At 41.3% G+C, this 24,519-nt stretch overlaps 1 protein-coding gene across 1 annotated transcript in view; it reads right to left on the bottom strand.

Annotated features, from left to right (window-relative positions):
* LOC121421214 (deleted in malignant brain tumors 1 protein-like) overlaps positions 1 to 23,968 on the bottom strand; it is a 32,084-nt gene extending 8,116 nt beyond the window's left edge. The window contains exons 1-22 of the mRNA XM_041615876.1: positions 23,663 to 23,968; positions 22,638 to 22,952; positions 20,823 to 21,128; positions 20,025 to 20,369; positions 19,373 to 19,681; positions 18,244 to 18,546; positions 17,313 to 17,654; positions 15,928 to 16,236; positions 15,454 to 15,627; positions 14,159 to 14,287; positions 13,273 to 13,614; positions 11,037 to 11,348; positions 9,834 to 10,151; positions 8,907 to 9,215; positions 8,249 to 8,644; positions 7,054 to 7,362; positions 6,279 to 6,581; positions 5,560 to 5,874; positions 4,362 to 4,554; positions 3,793 to 3,950; positions 3,039 to 3,368; positions 2,185 to 2,547 (exon numbers count right to left, since the gene is read on the bottom strand). Coding sequence (XP_041471810.1) covers positions 2,185 to 2,547; positions 3,039 to 3,368; positions 3,793 to 3,950; positions 4,362 to 4,554; positions 5,560 to 5,874; positions 6,279 to 6,581; positions 7,054 to 7,362; positions 8,249 to 8,644; positions 8,907 to 9,215; positions 9,834 to 10,151; positions 11,037 to 11,348; positions 13,273 to 13,614; positions 14,159 to 14,287; positions 15,454 to 15,627; positions 15,928 to 16,236; positions 17,313 to 17,654; positions 18,244 to 18,546; positions 19,373 to 19,681; positions 20,025 to 20,369; positions 20,823 to 21,128; positions 22,638 to 22,952; positions 23,663 to 23,876 — 6,394 coding nt within the window. The 5' untranslated portion in view covers positions 23,877 to 23,968. The remainder of the gene's footprint in view (positions 1 to 2,184; positions 2,548 to 3,038; positions 3,369 to 3,792; positions 3,951 to 4,361; positions 4,555 to 5,559; positions 5,875 to 6,278; positions 6,582 to 7,053; positions 7,363 to 8,248; positions 8,645 to 8,906; positions 9,216 to 9,833; positions 10,152 to 11,036; positions 11,349 to 13,272; positions 13,615 to 14,158; positions 14,288 to 15,453; positions 15,628 to 15,927; positions 16,237 to 17,312; positions 17,655 to 18,243; positions 18,547 to 19,372; positions 19,682 to 20,024; positions 20,370 to 20,822; positions 21,129 to 22,637; positions 22,953 to 23,662) is intronic.
* Between the last annotated feature and the right edge of the window lie 551 nt (positions 23,969 to 24,519).

The raw sequence follows: 24,519 nt of genomic DNA, 5'->3' as shown, positions 1-24,519 counted from the left end.
ATCTTTGTAGAATAATGAAATCGCCGCTCAATATCGATAATTCTGATGATCACTAAAACAGAAAAGCATACATGGGACAGTGTATTATAACATTGCCTCGAAAAATACCTGACATTTGATGGAATTCTGTGCTTATATCGCTCATTTCTCAGCACTTTTACGACTTTCTTTCACAGGGCTATTTGGCAAATATTTTTCATTTATACAAACACTTCGTTGGTAAATTTCATTGGATTCTGATCGAACAAATTTTCAGATCGTTACCACAGTTGGTATTTATCTTCAATTCCGAACATTACGTTTAATACGTTAAACCAATTAAATGAAGTTATACTTTAGTCTGTTATATGTTGTTTTTATGTTGTACTCTCATACCCCGAGAGGGGATCGATAGGGTGAATAAAATGTAAATCTAAATCAGGGGCGGATCCAGCCTCCGCCAGTAGGGGGGGGGGGTGATTTTTTTTCACCCATATTTTCCCCGATCGGCCGCCCAAGGTTGATATTTAATTATTTCTTTGAATTGGTTGTCCCAGTGGCGTAGTGATTATTAAAATTATTTAATAAGTCTTCGCATCATCTTATTCACTCGCCTTCCTCCTCTTATGTTTTCCTCTTCTTTTTTTCTCCTCTCTTTTTTCTTTCTTTCCCTTTTTTTTGCTCCGCCAATAGGGGGGGGGGCCTTTGTAAATGTAAATCCAACCAAGAATCGGATCTATACAACATAATGTCTAAAGGTCAGGGGAGGATCCATGACAGGGGAAAAAGGTTCCGCTTTTAGGGGGGGGGGGCACTCTTCTGTTTTGGCTGCATTTTGCATTACAAATTCTAATTGTGCCTCTCATAATGGAAGGGGGCAAGGGCGGCTCCCCCCCCCTAAATCCCCAGTGATAGAAGGGTACAGGAAGTTTGAGGATGCTGATTCATTCATGGCATACAATTTTCGAAATAGACGACCACAATTTCGTAAATATCCAGTCCACGCGAATGCGTACTCTCATTCCGAAGACGCAAGTCATAAAATAATTTCACCCCCACCTGATCACGGTTTCTGCGAGGACACAACTCTGCTTTCTCATGAATATTGATTTCGATGCAGAGGCAGAAATCGGGAGAACCCCTCTCAAATTTCCGAGTTTTTTCCACTCTTTCAACTGTATTTCCTCCATTTTTTTCACCCTTCCTCTTATTCCATCCCAATATTATTTTCTTATTTCTCTCTGTTTCCCCTCCCTTTTCTCTCCCTTTGACCTCTAGTTTCCTTTTCCTCTTTTCACAATCCCTTTTGGTCCCGTTTCTTTAAAACATGGAGATAAAGAAAATTAAGAGACAATATGTTATCCTGGGGAAATGGTTGCCCGTCAAAAATATGAAAAAAACTATTTAAAACAGTTTCTAATAAATCTTTGTAAATCTTTTATCTTTCCATGCCTAATAGAGCTAAGCTGTTCCGGTCATATTTATTTTATCATTCTATTTCCTTCTGTTTTTTTTTGGGGGGGGGCGTTCTCGACACCTGTTTGAGATGCGAGTAATAATTAATATTCCAAATCGACGTGAATTCTACGAATGGCTTGGGCCTACGAAACGAAAATATGTGGAATCTTACTTTCCCACCTAAAACATGAATTGACTGTCTTCCAATTGCAAAAAAAGAGGTTTTCATGGTTATTGCAGCAAATTCGAAAGATCAGTAACGATTTTCGACACATGCGTGATTTTTTTTTAAGCTACCGTGGCTTTATGAATGCACCCGATAGATGCGAACCACAGTTCAGAACAGTGACCCGAACTCTCGATCCGACAGTCAATATGAACATGATGAAGGCACACATTTGATTTGGTCGTAGAGGGAGCTATTTAGAATAGATTCTTCGGCCTTTCGACAGAAATTAAGACTTGCAGGAAAGACGAACAAAAGAACGGTGGCATTAAAGGGCCTTTGATGGCGGCCGTTCCTTTGAAGACAAGGGAACGTTGGGCGGGAAAGCCGAAGCGAAAACCCGGATGCGGGAAGAACGATGAAGAACGGTGCATGGACTTTTGACAAGCTACCTTATTATCATTATTATAAGTATGTCAAATCTTACCAACATATTCTGTTTTCCTTGACAGATAACAATGCATAAAAAATGAACCTAGAGGTTATGACTGTAAGTGTGTCCTTCCACCCTTCACACTCACCATTACATTGCACTCCAGCATCTTCGGTGTGTTGGCAATTATTGACCATGAACCCACCATGCTGGCATTCTCCAAGATTCTCCTCCGTTCCGAGGCACTGTACATCGTCCAGGACAATTGGCCCCTCACCAGAACCAAACTGGCCAGCGCCGTACGTCCTCATAGCCCTTCCAAGCCCCAGCATTCGACAAACAACAACGCCATCGTTGATATCCCAAAAATCATCACAGACGGTTCCCCAAGAACCATTGTAGAACACCTCAACACGCCCTTCTCGATTATTGCTGCCACCAGCAAGGCGCACCTGCAAGTCAACGATAGGCCTGGGCATGGGAGTTGTTGGGGCTTCTGTACCAGTTATATCTAGAGGAAAAGGACAGATTACAGAGTTGGGTAGATACTTAGGCTAGGGCTCAATCATTCAGGATTTGTGAACTGTATAAATGTAGCATTTTGATAGCTGCACCTATGTGAGTGTGCATGGAAAGCTAACATAATACCCATTACCCACTTGTCACCCTCCTTTTTTGATCTAATTTTAATCTGCAAAAACCATGATTTTCAGATCCCCAGACACTTGGTAAACAGAGCATAATAAACTTTTTTCATGAAATCTGCTTAACAAACCAATTTCAGCAATTTTCCTACCAACAGGAATCTAGCTTAGCATCTTCTTCTAATCCTCATATTTCTCTGAAGTAGAAAAGAATGAGCAATCAGAAAAAATGCATTGGAGCTGTATGCAGGAAATCCTTAAAAAAAAAAGATTAACACATTTTACTAGGCAATATATCATATACCTTAATGAAAACAATATGGAACAAATTTAATTTCACAAGAAAAGATGAACATACTTGTGCAAACTACCCCGGCATCCTCTGAATGTCCACAGTTATGCTCCAAGAAACCGGTCCTATGGCAATCCAGGAGGCTTGCTTCATATCCCTGACACTCAACGTTATCAAGGACAATCAGTCCACTCCCTTGGCCGAATGCTGCTCCTCCTGGTGTACTGACGGCCCTGGTGTAGTTCAGCATCCTGCAGACAACGTTGCCATCATTGATGTCCCAAAGGTCATCGCAGATGGTTCCCCAGGTGTTGTTGTAGAGGACTTCAACTCGACCTTCCATTTCACTGGCTCCACCCATTAGACGTACCTGAAGAGGCTTGGTTGGTTCTGGAGCTGTGGAAACACGAAATGAGGTGGACAAATGTTAGGCAATTCTGAAAAACCGAATCCCTGTATTGTCATTTGCATGCGAAGTCCTAGTAACTACAATTACTTGCTGTCACACCAGCACACAAACAAATCTTCAAGGTGCTTCTTTATGAGACCTTGATGAAGGGAAAAAGACAAAAAGGCGAAGAGTGCAAAGATGTCCTCAAGTCCATTGCAACGTGCTGTCACATATGGACTTCATCATGGGATGGAGGTATACAAAGTCTATGGGGGATGGATTTCTTAAACAGCCTTGTGACTAAGAACTACAAGCATCAACTACGTACCTGTCGGACATACTGTACAAAAATGGACAATTTTATGGAATCGCCTGATAGATACCAAGAGAGGAGGAGGACATCATAAATACCAAGAAAGGATGACTTACCGGCGCATACTACTCCTGCATCTTCACTATGTCCACAGTTGTTATTCAACAATCCTCCATGTCTGCAGTAAGCCAGATTGGTCTCCATTCCTGAGCACTCCACATCATCCAGGACTATTTGCCCTTCTCCAGGTCCAAACTCAGATGCACCGTATGCCCTTCAAGGATAGTAAAATAAAAGACTAGATATAACGGGGGACAGTGTGAGTATACATGCGACTTACAAAATCCAAGCCAATATGAAATACACGTAAGCCATGGCTTCATATTCATTACACCCGAGTCAGGCATTTGAGACTCAGAAGTCCGTCCGATAGATTGGTGAAACTTTGTAACCATTTCACTGTTCTGCCGATATTCTCACAATACAAGTGACAGGTTAGCACAAACATTAATGTAAATCTGCAAGAAAAATCCAATAAAGCATATGCCTAAAATATGTCATACTTGTGGCATCAATCATTGCAGAAAGGGAATGAATTACACAGAGCTCCCCAACTATCAAAACACATTAGTCTGATCTGAAAAAGTCCAATTTAGATAGGGATAATACAGAATTATCAAATCACCTTTGAGCGGGCCCTAGCCCCAACATACGGCAGACAACCTCAGCATCATCAAGATCCCAATAGTCATCACAGATGGTCCCCCAGCTACCGTTGTAGAAGACCTCAACGCGACCTCTACGGTTAGTCTCACCGTCTGCGAGACGAACATTCAGAGGAACGATGGGTGGGGGCAAGGTTGTGGATGGAACTATCTCTGTATAACAAGATAGGGAGAATAAAAAAGAACATTCAAGCTTGTTTGGTAACTTGAAAAAATTTGTGATACAGGACCAAGAATATACTTTCATGAAGTAATCAAGCCACAACAATTTGAGAGCTATAAAATGTATGCATATGAACTACAGTACGTGGACACTTACTGGAGGTTTAGATTAACAGAGTTGATAAAAAAAGTCATTGTTATTAATTGGACGTATCATGTGTCTGGAAGCAGAATTAGATACTGAATCGCTGTGACTCAAAGGTCTCTTCTCTCAATATACATGCAGCTTATAAGGGACGTGAAGGTGGACTTATACATCGCGGACTCCCCATGTAATGAATACTCTTATACAAACACGAGAGCGGTGTTGGCTCAGTCGGTAACGCGTCTGCCCGTCGAACCAAAGATCGTGGGTTCGAGTCCACCCCGGGCGGATGACTGAAGCCAGTGCGTTGTGTGTAAACGTCTCTCCCATGTATCATAGATGCAGGCAATGTTACAATGGAAATCACTCCGTCCCTCGGGTAGGACGTTAAATGGAGGCCCGTGTAGAGGAGAGTCACCACCTTTGCACGTTAAGAACCCATTGCACTATTCGTATAAGAGTAGGGGGAAACCCCGGTGTAGTGGTCCACCTGCATTCCCCCAATCAGTTATATTGGGAGGAGAGACCTGCAGGTCACAGTGATTCAGTTCGCTTTTTGCCTCCCAGGCACAGGTGACGCCAAATAAATAATAATAATAAATAAAGCAGTGGATTCTTAATTTTCATTAGTGATGACTTCCTCTACACTTGGCCTACATTCAATGTCCTATCTCAGGGATTGAGTGTTTTCCACTGCAACATAGCCTGCCCCTATGGTACAGGGGAAGGTCATGTTTACACCAAACGCGGGCTTCAGCCACCCCGCGGGGTGGACTAGAACCGACCATTTTTGGTTCGACCGGCAGACGCTTTACAGACCGAGTTCACTCGCTATGATCCAATTCTCTTACCTGCACAGATCACTCCTACATCCTCAGAATGTCCGCAGTTACTGGTCAACGTCTCACGATGCCTGCAATCAGCAAGATTTGTCTCGTTTCCGGTGCAGCGCACATCATCAAACACTACAGCCCCCTCACCGGGTCCGAAGAAACCACCTGGTTCGTACCCATCTGCAGCGGGGTACCCCAGCATTCGACAGACAACATGAGCAGCCTCAATGGTCCAATAGTCATCGCAGACTGTCCCCCAAGAACCTTGGAAGTTAACTTCTACCCGCCCTTGGTTGTTGCTGCTCCCGCCCACGAGTCGGACTTCGACGTCATCTGTCATAACAAATTATTTTGTTTTTCATCACTAAAATATGCATGTGGGCAACAAAAACCATTATCTAACAATTCCTTCCGTTGGGAAAAAATAAGGGGATAACAGTAATGAGACATCAAATCCAATTCAGACTAACATGTTTAGAAAAAATAACACTTGAAGGAAAAAAAAATGCCCTGAGTTTCCATGAAATCCTGGTTTACTCTTTCAGTTGATTAAAATCTGGAACTTTGGAATAGTACACAGGAACAATACTCCCATTGTCCCAGGATTTGAAAGAATGCCATCATTTTTACTCACTGGGTCATTAAAAAATCCATAACATGTTAAAAAACAGTCTAAAAAATCTGGCACCTCTGAGTAGCCCAGAACATGTTTGGAATACTTCGGCTCTAAAACTCACCTGTGCAAACAACTGCAACATCATCACGGTGTGTGCAATCGTGTTGATAGAACCGCCCATGGTGACATTCCGAAAGGGCCATCTCCTGTCCTGTGCATCCTACATCACTCAGAAGGATAGGTCCTTCGCTTGGACCGAACTCGTCATGGCTCACCGATGTCACAGCCAAGTTGTGACCAAGCATCCTGCACACCACGTTGGCATCCAGGATGTCCCAGTTGCTATTGCAGATTGTCCCCCAGGATCCGTTGTAGTAGTACTCAAGCCAGCCTTCAAGGTTGCTGCTGCCATTGATAAGACGAACTGAAGAGCAAGAAGTAAAGACGTGTAATAACACCCCTTGTGAAGAGTCTGTGCTACATGTACATCTTTTTTAGCAGGAATCTGGCTACGAAGGCCCTTTGCATGTCTTCATAGTGGTTTGCCTGCATTTCTCATCTTTTTGTCTGTGACGAAATGTGAGGAGAGGTAGTAAACCACTTACAGGTTTCCTGCCGGATAGACGCAGCAAAGACTTGACAAAGTGCCTTGTTTTGCTATGCTGTGTCACTAGTTGAGCTATAGACCAATCCATTTAGGTATCATGTCGAAAGCAAGCGCCATGTCGTTCCTGAGAACTCCTTTTTGTTAATACCAATAATCACATTTTTATCTCAGCCAAATCAATGAGAAATGCAGCAAAGCCACAAGGAAAGAAGCATAGCACCTTCATTCAGGATCCTTGCTAAAAGATATGCGACACAGACTTTTGACAAGTTGTCCTGACGATACTGACCATTTGGTGAGCAGACCACACCAGCATCTTCAGAATGTTCGCAGTTTGGTACGTCAAGTCCGCTGTGGCCACATTCAAAGATACTGCTCTCCATGCCGCTACAGTCCACACCTGTCAGTAGGATATCCCCTGTCCCACTACCATAAGTCGCCCTCACAGTGGCTGCCTCGGCGGACGGGTATCCTAACATCTGGCAAACAACATCAGCATCGTCTATATCCCAACCATCATCACAGATGGTGTTCCAGGCGTTGTTGGCGTAAAGCTCCGCCCTACCCTCAAGTTGGCGGGCACCATCTTGTAGTCTTACTGCCAAGTCCAATGGAAAACAAACACAACAGGAAACAAACACAAGTAAATAATCCTAATAATGAAATGCATACAATGCCTGGACTTAGCATGGCTACTCTGATTGGGTGCTCAAGCATTTTCCTACCTTGGGGCCTATTCACAAAGCTGTTTGTAAGTTAAGAACGACTTTAAGAACAACTGGTGAACTCATCTTCCACGCTAAACCATTGCCAATTCAATATACCATTTACCACAAGAAAGGATCAGCGGTCGTCCTTGAAGCTGCTATTAACTTACAAACAGCTTTATGAAACATCCACCAGGTACATGCACCCATTTATTACTCCTGGTGGGTGTTTTATAAAGCTGCTCGTAAATTACGAATGACTTTACGCACAACTGGTTATCCGTTCTTGTGCTATGTAATAACCCTATGGAATTGATTTATGACCAAAGAACATGTTCAAGTCGTGCGTAAAGTAATGCGTAACTTTAAGAACAGCCTTATAAAAAACCCATCTGGTTGGAGTGTGGCAAATGTAGTTAAATGCCTTGTAAAAGGGTGCCAGTGCTTGTAAAAGGATTTAAGCAAAAGTGCGGAGACTAAGACACCCACTTAGCAATAACACCTCTACAGAGTATTAACAGAAATAATGTTTTATCTAAACGAATGTTTTATATAAAGATTAGATTCCTGTCCAACGGTGCAGTTTTCATTACTATTTTTCCTTTGAGGACAAGGATCTTGTTGCATAAAACAAACTGACTATACTGCAGTATGACCAAGAAAGTTCAATTGGGCAAGATCATTTAGATATAACGGAAACCGAGATCAAACCTGTTTCCATCATGAAATATTACCTGCATCAGGAAAATATGTTGTTCAAAAGGACACTCTTTTTACCTGTATTTTGGCAGATGACTCCAGCATGTTCTATCGACCCACAGTTATGTTGGTACAGCCCTCCGTGTGTGCACGAGAGAAGATCTGTCTCATTGCCGAAGCAACCAAGGTCATCCAGAAGAATGCTTCCATTCCCTGAGCCAAAGTAGGAGTGCCGCTTGGCAAGAACTGCCCCTGGGAAGCCTAGCGTCCTGCAGATGATATCTGCTTCCAGCTCGTCCCAGGTGTCATCGCAGATTGGGTGCCAGGAGCCATTGTGGAACACCTCGACGCGACCTTCACGGTCGGAGCTGCCGTTCTGGAGGCGGACTGCCCCGCTCGTGATTTCGATGGGAAGCAGTGGTGTGCCTGGCAGGAGGGTAGGTTCAGAGGTGGAAGGCTCAGGTGGAGGAGTCACTACAGTCAAGAAAAAAAATCATAAAATAAATCTAAAACCTTAAGCAAACATCTATAAAGTTGCATTCAGTAAATTAATGGTTTTTTTTACTGGAACAGGATGATCACTGTACAAAGACTGCATATCACTGGAGTTACATTATCAATAGTCAACTGATAAAATTGACATCTAGATTCAAAGAAAATATCATAAAAAACAATCATCAACATTAACCTTAGGAATTAATTCAGTATGCAAAGAACTTTCGCATCAAATAGTTACCCTGATCAATGCAGATAACCCCAGCATCTTCGTGATGTCCACAGTTCTGATTGTAGAAGCCATTATGATCACAATCGGCCAACCGCTCCTCCGTACCATTGCACATCATGTTATCAAGGACTATAGCACCTTGGCCCTGTCCGAACGATGCTCCTATCGTATATCCTGAGGCTCCGGAGTACCCGAGCATTCGACAAACGACGTGAGCCTCGTTCATATCCCACAGATCATCACAGATGGTTCCCCAAGCGTTGCGGTAGAACACCTCAACGCGACCTTCGCTCGGTTTGTTGCCTCCAACTAGACGAACTGTACAAAGGAAATGCGTAAGCATAATCATATTCATGTAATCAATGAGTGGGAAAATATTGGTGGATCTCAGCGAATTTTGTCCTTTGTTGTGTTCTTATTCCGAAAAAATCTGAACTTCCCGACAGGCTTCAGAAAACTGCTGATTTCAAAGATGTTCCCATCAAATTCTTTGGTTGCTTGGTTATGTCAGTCAGGCATCCAGGTTTTAAATATAGTTAAGTCCCCGACTATGGGGATGGCCGGATCAACCTCGCACTCTCAGAGAACCCCCTCCCACCCTACCTCCACTTTTGGTGCATCCTCCTCCCTTAACCGAACTCTTCTCCATTACTTGCTACTTTCATGTCTTCTCTGTTGGTCCCTTCCTCTCTAATCAGCCATCTCAAACTCAAGCCCATTTTCGGATAAATTTTGATTGGCCAAACCCTTTGACCTACATTTACTTACTTTATTATCAAATATTTTGCAGTTTAGGACTTGGTTGTTTACTTTGTGCTCATGTATTTTACCTTTATACATGTAGCTATTTCAAGTACATGCATGGAATAAGGACACCCTAATTTTGTCATCTCGTAATGATACGATTAATAATCACTTGCATAAAAAAAGACAAACCTCCAAGTGAACAAGCTACCCCAACATCCTCCGAATGTGCACACAGGTGGTCCAAGAACTGGTTCCGCGAGCAGTCTGCGACATTTGTCTCATTCCCATTGCAGTGGACATTCGCTAGGACGATATCACTGTCGCCTTCTCCGTAAAACGCGCTCCCGCGGGCACTCTCGGCACCCACGAAGCCCAACATCCGGCAGACCACGTTGGCATTCTCTATGCTCCAGGACCCATACTCATCATCACAGATGGTTCCCCACTGGTTATTGTAGTAGTACTCCACGCGACCCTGATGCTCTCGAAAGCCATTAGCGAGACGGACTGAAATTATAGAAAAAAACATCCTGATGGAATTCATTGTACTAGGGTCTATTTTTTGTTAAAATGTGTTCTATCTGAAACCACTAGCTAGAGGGAATGAAAATAAAGCAAAAAAAGTCAAAGTCAGGAGGAACCATTCTCCTTGCTACCAACTTTCCCAAAGTATATATTTACATATTTGCAAGTTTCATTTGCTTTAGTAATTTGGACATTTATAGCAAGTGTCATATCCTGTCTTACCTTGTTTCTTACTTGTTTTGTCTGCCTGTATGTCTGCAATTTCACTTGTTTCTACAGGAACACTTATTTGTCATTTACACAATTCAATATCATTTCCAAAATTATGTATTTCATGTATGATGTGTTGTTATTCATTCTTTATTGCATGTTGCTGTTTTTATGAGACTGAACAAAGGCTTGGTGTAGTAATTGTCACGGTAAACCATGTATCTTTCTTGGGCAAGTCTCGTGTTGTCACCCACGTCCGCATAAGCGGATGTCATGTGACTTATCTAGCCAATCAGAGACATGTACCCTGCAAGGAACCGTGCATGCGGCACTTCGACAGAGCATATAAGGCCTGCTTTTCCAAACTTTGCTCATTCTCCTGAAGACGACAAGAACACACTTGTCGAAACGTCAAGATTGGGTGGTCCTTTTCAGGACCAAAACTTGCCCATGAAAAATACATGGTGTACCGTGAAACTTAGTACACTAGTCTTCTTTGCCATGGAAACCTTCAGAAGTAAATGCAGACTTGCTGAAAATCTGTCTTTTTTGGCTGATTTGATTTTTTTTCTGTGAGCACACGTATATCAATTCAATCAGTCTACCAATGATACAACTATTTGTAAATAGAATTGCTTATCACAAAATGGACGTTACCTGAAGGGGAGCAGATCACACCAGTATCCTCAGAGTGGGTGCAGTCATGGACGAATAACCCTCGGCTGCGGCACTGGAACAGACTGGGTTCATTCCCCAAGCAGTTCAAACCGTCCATGATGATTTCCCCCTCCCCTGGCCCAAAAGAGAGCTCCCACTGGGGGCCGTCCACTCCCGGGAGACCAAGCATGCCGTCGCAGACCACCGCGCTGTCCAGCTCGTCCCACTGATCATCGCAGACTGTATGCCAGGCGTTTTGGTAGAAGAGCTCCACGCGCCCCTCGCGGTAGCTTGGCCCATCCGCAAGACGAGCTGTGGACAATATGAAAAACCTTTCCATAAGAATACTTGCAATGTCTTATATTTTTCATATTGTTATATCTTTTTCAAAGCAAAGAAGAAAAAGACAACAATGAAAAAAAAGTGAAAATTTTGCTTGTTCATCAAACCTATAGGCATTTTGTGAAGCCATTTGGGAATTCCTTTATACCTCACTGCTGATCTATTCTTGCAATGAATAAGATATAAAAAATTGGGAGTTGTTTATCAGTAATCAAAGTGAATATTTAAAAAATCTCTACCAAATCTTGACAAATAGCACATTTGTACTCAAATGAATCAACAGAAAAGAATTATGAAGGTACATGTAGATACCAGTAGTGGGAATGATAGAAAAATGAGATCAAACAGAATCCATTGAGAGTGTTTGTATGTATAAATAAAAAATATACTAAATGGCTCTTTAACTCTTCATGCCTTACGTTCGCATTATTGCACATCCGTAGGCGTGTTTCGTTCGCATTTTTGCACAACCACACATTTCCCATAGACGTCCCCTGTCCCATTGTTTTTGGAAAAATTGCATGCCCCAGAGCGTGACTAGCTACAATGTATAGCCTGGCGTTTGTGTATACCGTACATGTGTAGCGATCGATCAATCGCGCGTGCGACATTAGTTTAGCGTTCGATGGATTATCGCAGTTTACAAATTACAGAATAGTTGAGTTTTCCCAAAAAATCAATACATCCTGATCACAGCCAGGAAGTTCATTGAAAAAGGAAAGGAGAAAATAAAAAAAAACCTTCTCACAAACAATACCATGGCCAGGTTTATTGGTAGGAGTCTGTGACTCATGGCAGAATTTTGTTGGAAGTATTAGGAGAAAGCATTTAGAAAATGTAAATTAATATACATTTTTCCATAATTTATCCAATAAATTTATATACGATAAGAAAGCCAAGGAAACACTCTACAAGTTTGCTACACAACATTTTCTTTCAAAATGATCAGATAAAAAGTTATGGCACTCTAAATAACAGAGTGTATTATACTGCGTAGAGGGGATCACGCTAAAATAATGCAACACACAGGGGGTTTACAGGGGAACGCATGAAGAGTTAAGAAAATGTGCAATTGCTGAGTACATTCCCTGATAAAGAATAAAAATTCCCTGATAATCATTTAAACCCATTCCCAGTTTTGTATGTTTTCTAACAGTGAATGACATGTATTTTCAGTATAAAAACGATAATGTAAAACTTATTAGTACCACCACAACTAGTCATTCAATGGATGTTGTTTTGATATGCAACACAATATAACAGAGTCTGACTGACTAAAGTGCTTTCGATCTGGTATGAATTTTGTGATTTAAATATTGAGAACCAATTGTGACACGAATATTTAACAGCAATTTGAGGTTCAGTATATCAGCTCATTCGAATCTCAAATCCATGTTAACTGTCTGGGAATGAGAACATTAAAAAATTAGTGAAAAGCTATTAAAGCAAAGATGAGAAACACAAAATATAAACAAAGTTTTGACATTTCTAGCTTCCCATAATTTTAGGACAGAGTTGGACCATGGCCTAATTTGAACCCGACTTCCGAATATGAGCCATTGGCCCGTATTCCGAAGTCAGGTTTAATTTAAACCACAGTCTAACTCGGTGCTAAAATTATGGGGAGCCCAAAATAAAAGAAAGTCTGTTTATGTTGTATATTTCTTATGTTTAATATTCTGTTTCTTTTTGCTTCCATAATGAAGACAAATACTTCACTTATCATTCCCAGACAATTATGAACAATCTGGGTGTCATATGAGTTAATAAATTGATTGTGTACTGTTTATAAATTTGGCTCTCCATAGTGAAACCACAACTTTAAACCATGGTCTAATTTGAACCCGACTTCAGAATATGGGCCAATGAGTTGAGAAGAACTAAATTATATTACCCTGAGGAAGGCAGATGACACCAGCATCCTCGTCATGGTCACAATTATTCTCCAGGAATCCATTGTGCAAGCAAGACTCGACGTTCACCTCCGAACCATCGCAATTCACATTGTCCAGAACTATGGCGCCCTCTCCGGCCCCGAATCGGCCGCGGAGTATTGCCTGGTCCGCCCCGGGGAAGCCGAGCGAGCGACAGACGATGTTGGCATCATCGACGTCCCATTCATCGTCACAGATCGTGCCCCAGGCTCCGTCGTACTTGATCTCGACACGACCCGATCGGGAGTTTGGTCCGTCGGCAAGACGCAGAGAGAGACTGGATTGTTGCTCCTTGCTATCTTCTACAATACAAGAATAAACATATTTTGACTGCACTATGTGAGGTGTTAAATTTACGTCTTAACCCACATGGATTTTACATGGCAAAAGGATGTATCTGCAAAATGCACATTCGTAGATAACTCACTTTGAATTTAAAGCTTTTTTCTTTCTTTAAAAGAAAATTTGCCAATTTTGAACTTAGAATTATCAGAGTGTAATTAAAATTATCTTCATTAATAGTTTTTAAGTTTTTATCACATTTAACTTGTGTTTTTCATCAAAATGAATGTTTTTGTGTAGATACATGTACAACATTTAGCCAAAATATCCAACTGTCCATATTAGTCATACGATAATGGCAACATGATGGATCTGCAGATACATCATACAGTCCCTACAGCGATATCACGGTAAACTAGTGTATCTGCAGATATATCAATTATTTTCTACGGTTGAATCATGGCAAAATAATGTATCTACAGATACATCATTTATGGTTTATGGTCAAATCAATTTATCGAAACAAGCCTAGCCTTCAAAACTGAAAGCTGAAAAGTGACCAACCTATGCATATAACACCAACGTCCTCTGCATGCTCGCAGTTGTGCCTGAAGATACCCATCGAAGGACACTCAAAGATACTCAACTCATCCCCTAAACATGAGACATCATCCAGAATTATGGGACCAACACCTAGTCAAAAGAAATAAATAAAATAGCTAGTTAAATTCCTCGTTATTGGAAACATTCAATAACAAGGTGTCCTCATCAACAAACAAGTATGTATACGTTCAATGTAAGACAGTATACAAGGCCTCTGTCTTAATCTGTGAATTGACCTTATGTTACTTCATTTCATTGCACTATGTTGTAGGGACAGTGATTTTCTGTTTTACCGGTAAATAAAACAGAATTTCTGATTGGTTGTTATACTTTTCGTTTAAAAATTCATGGAATTCACCTTTACAAATTGGAATTCAGGTTTTTACTGCGTACACTTACGGTGACAGAAAGGAATTTCCATTTTTAGATAAAGTTAAAACGGAATTACAGATTTTCAGAAACGGAAAAGACCATTTTTTTTAAACGGAAAGTCACTGTCTCTAATGCTGCCTTTGACTGCAATTGGCTGTGTCCAGCAAACAGGGCTGCCAACCTCAACAAGGATATTTCAATATTCAAAAGCTGAAAATCTGTATTTTATTTGGTGAGGAAATCAGTATTTTCAATGAAATGCAATAGGACAACTCATACAACTGAAGCTTTAGAAATAAGTACTTTGCATGGAACCATCAGTATTGAAAATAAGTACATGTAGTACTTGGCAGCTCTGGGCAATGAGCAGCTGAACGAAATTCCAAAACACAAAGACCCAAATTCAAAAAGGTGGTTTTGAAAACCCACGGTTGAGACCATGGTTTACGCCGATTTCCTGTATAAATTACACTTATTTTACCTGCACATATTAAAAAATGTCCAATGCTAATGCACGCTTTGTTATTGTGCAAAATTGAAACCTGTTGCCTTTGTGATCCACGCTATTTTATGAGTCCACAGTTTGAATTAATGAGTCCAATTTTCAAACAGTGGACTCATGAATAAAATAGCGTATCTAACCATGGTAACAGGCGTCAATTTGTCACGCTGTGACAAAAGCGCGCATCAGCATTGAACATTTTGTACACACATGCCCGATACATGCTAAATTATCAATTCCTACAGGAAATCTGCATAAACCATGTATTCAACCTTGGGTTTTCAAAACCACCTTATTTCGGGCCAAAGGTTTGAGCAAGGGATTTGTGCTCGATTGCTATATTGTTTTTTCTTCTTAAAAATGCAACCATCAGATTACCCACCTGCTCCGAAGACCGCCATTTTTTGTGACACCTCAGCTCCAGAGTAGCCCAGCATCCTACAGACGATGTTTGCATCATTCCAATCCCACTCGTCGTTACAGACGGTACCCCATACCCCTGCATAATAGACCTCCACCCTGCCTTCGTGGGCATCGCTTCCATTCACAAGACGAACTGTTGGAATATAAATGTCTTAAAATGTTAAAGAGTTAGATGTACATATGTAGCTAGCATACAAACACATTAACCCTATCTTAACTTGTCGGGGACCCTTTTGCGATCATAAATAATATAAAATAAATCCATCTAAATCAACGGAAGTAAAAATAGACTTTGTACAAGTAATCACGTTTTGGTGTTTACTTCAATACACTTGCCCAACTCTAACTTTTACTTGCCCCGGGCAATGGGGCAAGTGCTTATGTAGCACCTGCTGTACGTGATAAAGAGAGAGAAAGAGAGAGAAAAGCTTACCACTCTGTGAGCATGTCACTCCTGCATCTTCATTATGCTTGCAGTTATGCTCGAACAGTGTGCTGCCCTCGCAGTCGAACAGACTATCCTCTGTCCCATCGCAGTTGAGATTATCGAGGATAATGTCGCCCTCACCCTGTCCGAAGTTGGCCAGTGCGTGAACCGCTTCAGCACCGGGAAATCCAAGCATACGACAGAAAACATTTCCTTCTTCCATCTCCCAAAGATCGTCGCAGACGGAGTAATATTCGCCTTCGTGGTACGCCTCTACCCTTCCCTCGCGGTAGTTGTTGCCATTTACCAAACGACCTTTGTAAACAAAGACAGAGAATCGGTGAATTCTTAACAAAGTAGAAAATATCTATAATGGGCATTTAATGCTATTTCCAGAACTAGTACTTATACTACTAATGCATGTACATGGACATGTACAAACACCACTTCCACTTTTTTTACTACTACATTTACGCCTACTACTACTATTTCTTACGCTACCATTCTACTAGTACTCATATTACTTCAACAACAAGTACTACTACTGCTGCTACTACTGCTGCTGCTGCTGCTACTACTACTACTACTACTACTACTACTACTACTACTACTACTACTACTACTACTACTTCTACTACTACTACTACTACTTCTACAACTACTACTACTACTACTACTACTACTACTACTACTACTACTACTACTACTACTTCTACTACTACTACTACTACTACTACTACTACTACTACTACTACTACTACTACTACTGCTACTTCTACCATAATAATCCGCTTTTATACAGCGCCTAAGACATGTACCTTGGAACAACATGTCTGAGCGCTTTACAGATATATTACTACCCCGGTCATCGGATTCAATCTGTCATTCCCGCGCACAATGTATGCACATCCTCCACTCCCTTGGGAATATTCCAGTCAGTCGCCAGTATGGCGCACACAGTACTGGACAAGGTACAATGACTTTCACATCCTACTGGATACCCATTTAGCACCTGGGTCAAGAGTAGCAAAGTGGGGATTAACGCCTTGCCAAAGGATGCCAGACCGCCGTGTGATTCGGACCCACGACCCTCTGATTACAAAGTGACAGTCATCAGAACCACTACACCACAGCTCCTCCACACCACCACTACCACTACTACTATTACTTCTACTATTATTACTACTACTGCTAATACTTCCACTACTTCTACCACTTTATATTTGTAATTCACAAACATGAAACAAACAAATAATTCCAGAAACTTAATTGTTATCCTCTTTGAAAGGCTTCTAGGCATTAAAGTAATGATACATGTACAAGATTGATAGTGCATTAAATAATCTCAAACTAATTTTCGATCCTCCTTGCCAAAACCGAGATAACCTTACCTAGCGGAGAGCAGATAACTGATGCATCCTCACTATGACCGCAATTCTCCATCAGATAACCGTTATGCCGACAGAGTGCCAAATCCTCCTCCGTCCCCTCACAACTGACGTCATCAAGCACCGTAGCCCCGGTACCCTCTCCATAGAACGCACCAGAGAGGGCATTCTCCGCCCCAGGGAAACCGAGCATGCGGCATACCACCTCCGCGTCGCGCAAATCCCAGCCATCGTCGCACACCGTACCCCATTCGCCGTTGTATTCCACCTCTAGACGACCCTGGCGTGCGCTGCCACCATCAACAAGACGGATATCCAAGGTCATCTTCGCTGCTTCAGTTGGGGCTGTATTGGGAGAAAAATATACAGGGACAGTAGTATTATCAAAATTGTCTTAACTTTTTTGATAACTCAGCAAGATAACAGCGCGCTTAAATCATCTTTAATCAGTAATCTGGAATAAGTCTCTGTAGTACTATCTCCAGTATTTCAGAGCTTTTGAGAAGCAGGATGTTCTTGCAAAATGCAGCAAGAAATTATTGTTGACCAAGAAATATTGCATGAAACATTAAGTTACAATCGCTTTCATTCTCTAAAGATAAGAGAATGTTCAGAATACCTTTCATCTCGATACTTTGTCTTGCGCACAGAGAATTTATGGGCCGTTTTCAGCTTTACACATATTTTGCTTGGACATAAGTCCTCAGTGAAAGTTACAAAAAAATGTTACAAGAAAAGATACAAGAATGTTTCGAATACCGAGTTTATCATATCTCTGAAGTTACAATATTTGTCTTAAGACAATTTTAAACATACGGCCCCGGGATCATAATATAAAAACATGGCCGACCTTAAAAAATTTAAATACACAGATTCATTTTCTGGTTGGGTTCACAAACTTTTGAGCATCAGTGTTCACGGCAAGGAGACTCACCAAGGCAAATGACAGTCGCATCCTCTTCATGATCACAATCGTGTTTCAGGAGACCATCGTGTTCGCAATCCAGAATATCACCCTCAGTGCCATTACATCGCAGTGTATCAAGGAGGATCTGGCCCCGCCCCATCCCGTATCTCCCTGACGACGGGATGCTCTCGGCCCGGTAGAAACCCAGCATCCGGCAGACCACGTCCGCGTCCTTGATGTCCCACCCGTCATCACAGATGGTTCCCCAAGCGTTGTTGTGATACATCTCAACACGGCCTTCGTTGCTAGTCGTGCCGCCAACGAGACGCACTGGATTGGTCATATAGAATTGATATACAAAACTTGACATGCATACGCATAATAATAATATGTCAATTTATATAGCGCTGTTACTATGTGCATATACTCAACTGTGCTTTCATACTTGGTATCATATTATTACCCCGGCTGTAGCTGAGCAGCCATATTAATAGGCGCTAAAGCGTTCAAGGAAAAATCCTACCAGGTACCCATTCACCTCACCTGGGTCGAGTGCAAGCAGAATGTGGATAAAGTTCTTGCCAAAGGAAATTGCGCCATGGCCGGGATTCGAAACAACGACCCTCTGTTTCAAAGTACGAAGAATAATACAGTGAGCCACAACGCTCCACGTAAAGAAGTCTTATATTATTAGCATTGCTATTAATTTCAACACGACCTTGATCATTTCCACTGCTGCCATCAAGGGGACGTACGGAATGAATAAGTAAAAATTGTAAAATTAAAGTAGTGGTGATTTTTGTTTTGTTTTGTTCACTGCTAAGAAAAAGTGTTCTCTTGTAAGCAAGCAACCAAAGGACTGAGGATAAATCAAGCATAATGTTTATATTTTTCAATGAAACTTAGTCAGTTTCCTCTCGACTTTCTGTTCTATCTATCTATCTATCTACCTACCTACCTACCTACCTACCTACATACATACCTACCCGTCTGTCTGTCTGTCTATCTATCTATCTATTGTCTGGTGGAGACCTTTATTTCATAAAATCTATAATAAATTGAATTAAAAAGAAATCCATATCTTTATGCCATTGTGTAATTTGATTTTATATGTAAATTTATTTAAACAAAACCGGAAAAGTTTTGGTCAACAAACCTCTTGACGTGCACACAGCCCCAGCGTCTTCCGAATGTCTGCAGTTATGCACAAACAGACCGTTGTGGCCGCACCCAAAGATATCCCACTCACTCCCGTTACAGTTCACATTGTCCAAGATAATCTTTCCACTGCCTTCCCCATACTCCCCGGAGACTCGGTAACCTTCGACCCCTGGGAACCCTGTCATGCGGCAAACAATCTCAGCGTCGTGGATCCCCCATTCGTCGTTGCATATCGTGCTCCATTCGCCATCATAGTAGAGCTCGACCCGACCCTCACGGTAGTGGCTACCGTTCACCAAACGAACTGTAGAATTTGAATGAAATCAGAGAAAAATAACAGTCAACTACATGCATATGTAACTCCAAATTATCCTTGCAGAAGTTCAATCTTTTTTGTCATTGAGTATACAGTTGAGTTAAACGATCAGCGACATTCTCACATAATGATCAATGTTATCAATGATATAAATCAGCTCTTAATTAAGTGCTAAGGTTTTTTCTAAGTTACACGACATAAGTGTGTACATGTAAGATTAAAAATTGCTATAAAATGTGAATTCAAGTCTAACCTTTTTTCAATAATGTGCAGTATTTTTAATAAAAGATTTGCCAGGAAGGCCAATGACAATGACTGATCATTTCCTTACCCAATGGGGAGCACACCACGCCCGCATCCTCGTGATGCCCGCAGTTCTCAACCATGATCCCGTTATGGACGCACTGCGCAATGTTCTCTTCTTCCCCTGTGCATCCAACGTTATCCAGGTACGTGCTGCCCGACCCCTCACCGAAGAACGCGGACGGGAGCGCCGACTCCGCCCCGGGGAATCCGAGCATACGGCAGACGACCTCGGCATCCCTGATGTCCCAGGAGTCATCACAGACGGTCCCCCACGCATCGTTGTAGAAGACCTCGACGCGACCCTGACGGTCACCTTGACCCCCGACAAGACGCACCTCAAGCTCGGAGACGGGCTCATGGGTGGTAAACACTGGAGGATAAGGTGCGAAATAAGAAATGAGCATGGGAGGTTTTCACAAACATTGAAGTGTAACTTCAAGTCATAATTAAATTCAAAGTTGTGTGGGTTACCTTTCTATAGTACATTTCTACCATGTCCTTTGTATAGAAAGAGAAGTACACAGAACTTTCAAGAAAACCATGTATGTACGAATTCAATTTAATGATCCAATCTTAAGAGGGGACTTTGCTCTTTCAACTGACAATAAAACTTTTGATTGGTTGATTGTAAAGAAATACTTTGTGTGTTGAATATAAGATGCGCTGGCTGGACACATCGCTATTGTGTACAGTATGTGTAAAATACAATAGAATTAATGCACTACGTGCGTATTGTAACTTGAGTCAAATTTGGCAGTCCACTGTATGTACTCTACTCGAACAAAAAGGGCAGATTTCATGCAGTCTCAATAAATTAACTCACCTGTTTTACATCGCAGTCCAACATCCTCAATGGACCCGCAATTATGGACCATCAGTCCATCGCTCTCGCAGTCCCAAATGCTTGTCTCGTTGCCATGGCAATTGACCTCATCAAGAAAGATGTTGCCATTTCCTGGCTGGAAGACTGTAAGAAGAGGTTCTTCAGCAGCAACGTACCCAAGCATGCGACAAACGACGTTAGCATCCTGCATATCCCAACCGTCGTCACAGACCGTCCCCCACAATCCATTGTGATAAACTTCAAGCCTGCCCTCTTCTGGAGCTCGGCCGCCAACCAGACGAACAACTAAAAGAGTATAATTACAGGAAACAGATATCAGTGTGATGAAAGTACATCTAAATTTACAAATTAGCGCACCAAAATTAGCGCAGAAGTGATTTAGCACTTTTTGTATATACTTTCACTATTGCACTACCTGATTAACATATTTGTATCTAGCACTCCCTTAGTCAATGAGTACACTTACATAGCACCATGACAGTGCATTTGATTTTTGGACATTGGGTTGTGTGAGGGACCAGGATTTTGCCCTTCAAAATCAGAAACATCCTGGCTCAGAAGACATTCAATTTACTTGAGAAAGCAAACAAAGAGGTTAGTTGATGTTTTATTTTATTTATTTTTAATTATGGTCTAAGCATAAAGTGAGATTTTAGAGATCTTTTTCTTGGTTCATAATGACAAATGATAATGTGTATGTAGTATGTATAATGTATGTACAAACTATGCAGGCTCATCGATCCCATTCATAATCAAATAAGACTCAAGAAACTACATTTTGTACTACATTTTGTACTACATTTATTATATGATATATCAAGAATGATTGTTGATTTGTACTTTTATTATAATTGTATTGAGATCAAAGCTGAATGTTTGTAGTTTGAAATTTTTGATGAGTAAACAATCATATGCAAAGTGGAGAGAATTTGGAATCTAGTTTATATTAGACTATTTAGGTCTTCCAAAGATTGATGTTGCACTATTGATATTCAAGATGTTTCGTTTTGCTGGTATTCATGATTCCTTTTTCTTTATCATTGACTCCACAGTTTTCACGGATTTAAAGATATCAATCAGATTAAAGGAACGAATTGGTTTGAAAGAAGGATTAAAAGTACCATTTGGATTCAAAGGATTAAACGACCAATTGGATTGATTGTATGGATATGATATCAGATTAATCGATTAAACAACGAAATCCTGTAGAGGCCTTTGTTACGCTTGTCTTTTGTTGTCGACCTCACTACAGCCACAATCAGTTATTGAAGGAAAAAAAAAACCCAGGCATTATGTGTTATAAGCCTGGGTGATCACTTCTGCACCACTGAACCGGCAAATAGTTTATTGATGCTGTACACATTTACCTGTAAATGCTCAACAATTACAACTCTTGTTTGTAACTCTGGTTCTACCTGATCTGGTGGGTGTTTCATAAAGCTGTTCGTAAGTTAAGAGCGGCTTTAAGAACGACTGGTGATCCTTTCTTGTGTTAAATGGTGTACACCAAAATGTTCATTGGGGATGGTTTAACGTGTAAGAAAGGATCACCAGTCGTTCTTAAATTTACACAGCAGCTCCATTATTAAGGGGATACCAAAACTGTACTCCATTGACAAGTAGAATTTTTGCTCTGATTGAATGGATAAAATCTGAACTGCTACCAACGGTTCATGATACGGCCAAGTTTAAAGAGGATACAGAATTTGGAACTAAATACAGAGGCTTAAGACTCTGTTCAGAGACATCCATTATAGTATCCATAAGCAAGTAAGTTAAGTGCAAATAACTTACCAGGTGGGCAGGTAACGCTGACATCCTCACTATGCTCGCAATTGCTCTTAAAATACGGCTCATGCAAACACTCGTATAGTTCCGTCTCGTTGCCTCGACAAACCACATCATCCAGGATGATGTCACCGGTGCCGTAACCAAAGCTTGTCTGGAGCGGGAGGTTCTCCTCGGTGGCTTCGGGGTATCCCAGGGCCTGGCAGACAACGTTGGTGTTCTCCAGACTCCATGCATCATCGCAGACCGTCCCCCACTTACCAGTATGGTACACCTCTAGGCGACCACGCCCTGGCACGGTGCCATTCACAAGCCGCATGTCTGAGGAGAACAAAAGTTTCATGGTTGACTTTATTGATTAGTACGAGACTTATATTTAGTTAAGGAGGGATGACAGGAAATGTTTTAAGAAGAAATTTTCAGTTTAAGGTGTGTCTCCACGAAAAGACTAGCACATACAAAACTTACTGTTCTGAGAGGGCCTTCAGTACACAAGGCATGAGTAGGCTGCACATTCAGACCCTTTACTCAAGTGAAGGGTTTGTACAGTAGACTAGGTGTGTTACTCTTCGTATCCTAACTGTGGACCTTGTTTTGACAAGCCTATCTTTTTTAAGGTCTCCTCTTTCTTTAAAAAATGTGAAATTTTGTGTAACTTTTGTCTCCGTAATCCTACTATGTAATGTAAATGATATGATTTATGTAACAACCTCAATGTATGTTTATACGCTGACAATTCATTTTTTATCTCGCAATTTATCTCATTATCATTTGTTTTGCAACTACTATGTATGAATGTTTTTGTGAAAGGAAGAAATAAATGAACTATGAACTGTGTATGAATTATATTTACAACTATAAACGCAAACATTTTTATTAGCCGATAGCTTTCCCTGGGTGACCCAACCTGACAAGCATACTGCTTCCTTGGGTAGCCAATTTTCCTAATATGTATGTATAAAACAAATTATTTTGCATAACTATGATACATCATTTGTATAATGTCTGATATATGACCAATATTATCTTACTCAGATCACAGATCACACTGGCATCTTCCCCGTGGTTGCAGTTATGATCCAGGAACCCGTCGTGGGGGCATTCCTGGATCGTCCTCTCCGATCCATCGCACTGAATCTCATCAAGGATTATAGCCCCTTCACCTGGACCAAACCTCGCTGCCTTGGGCGCCGCCGTGGCATGGGGATACCCTATCATACGACACACAACGTCGGCTTCCACCATGTCCCAGGAGTCATCGCATATCGTACCCCACTCCCCGTTGTAGTTGATCTCGACCCGACCCTCACGGACGTTCTTGCTCCCTCGGAGTCTAATATCTGCATGAAAATACAGAGGAGTTTTTTACATGGGAATATTTCTAGAAATGAAGAAAGACTTGAGAGATTAGCAAAATAAGCAAGACGTTCTGGCTCAGTCAGTTTTTTTTTTCCAAGCAATAATGCACTGTTCCACATGTGCCTGTGTTTGACACACCAGGTGGGTATTTCATAAAGCTGTTCGTAAAGTTACAAACGACTTTACGCACAACTGGAACACGTTCTTAGGTCACAAATCAATTACATATGGATATCACATAGCACAAGAAAGGATCACCAGTCGTGCGTAAAGTCATTCGTGTCTTACGAACAGCTTTATGAAACACCCACCTGATCTAGATCTACAGGTTGTAATTAACCTTGATTTTACAGACTCTTAATGAAACCAGTGTTAACCCCAACTATGTTCATTTATCTTTCACTCTTTGCTTTGTGCATGTTGTGAAACAGGCCCCTGAATCTGTGCAATATGTAGCTCACAATATCTTTCAGAGTCCTTTGCCACATATTTTCATATCTTTCATCCAAACAGTCACTTGGATGATCAT

Source organism: Lytechinus variegatus, chromosome 9 (assembly GCF_018143015.1).
Source record: "Lytechinus variegatus isolate NC3 chromosome 9, Lvar_3.0, whole genome shotgun sequence".
NCBI classification, from domain to species: domain Eukaryota; kingdom Metazoa; phylum Echinodermata; class Echinoidea; order Temnopleuroida; family Toxopneustidae; genus Lytechinus; species Lytechinus variegatus.
The sequence above is the reverse complement of the archived record's forward strand: the minus strand, read 5'-3'. Positions and strand labels throughout refer to the sequence as shown.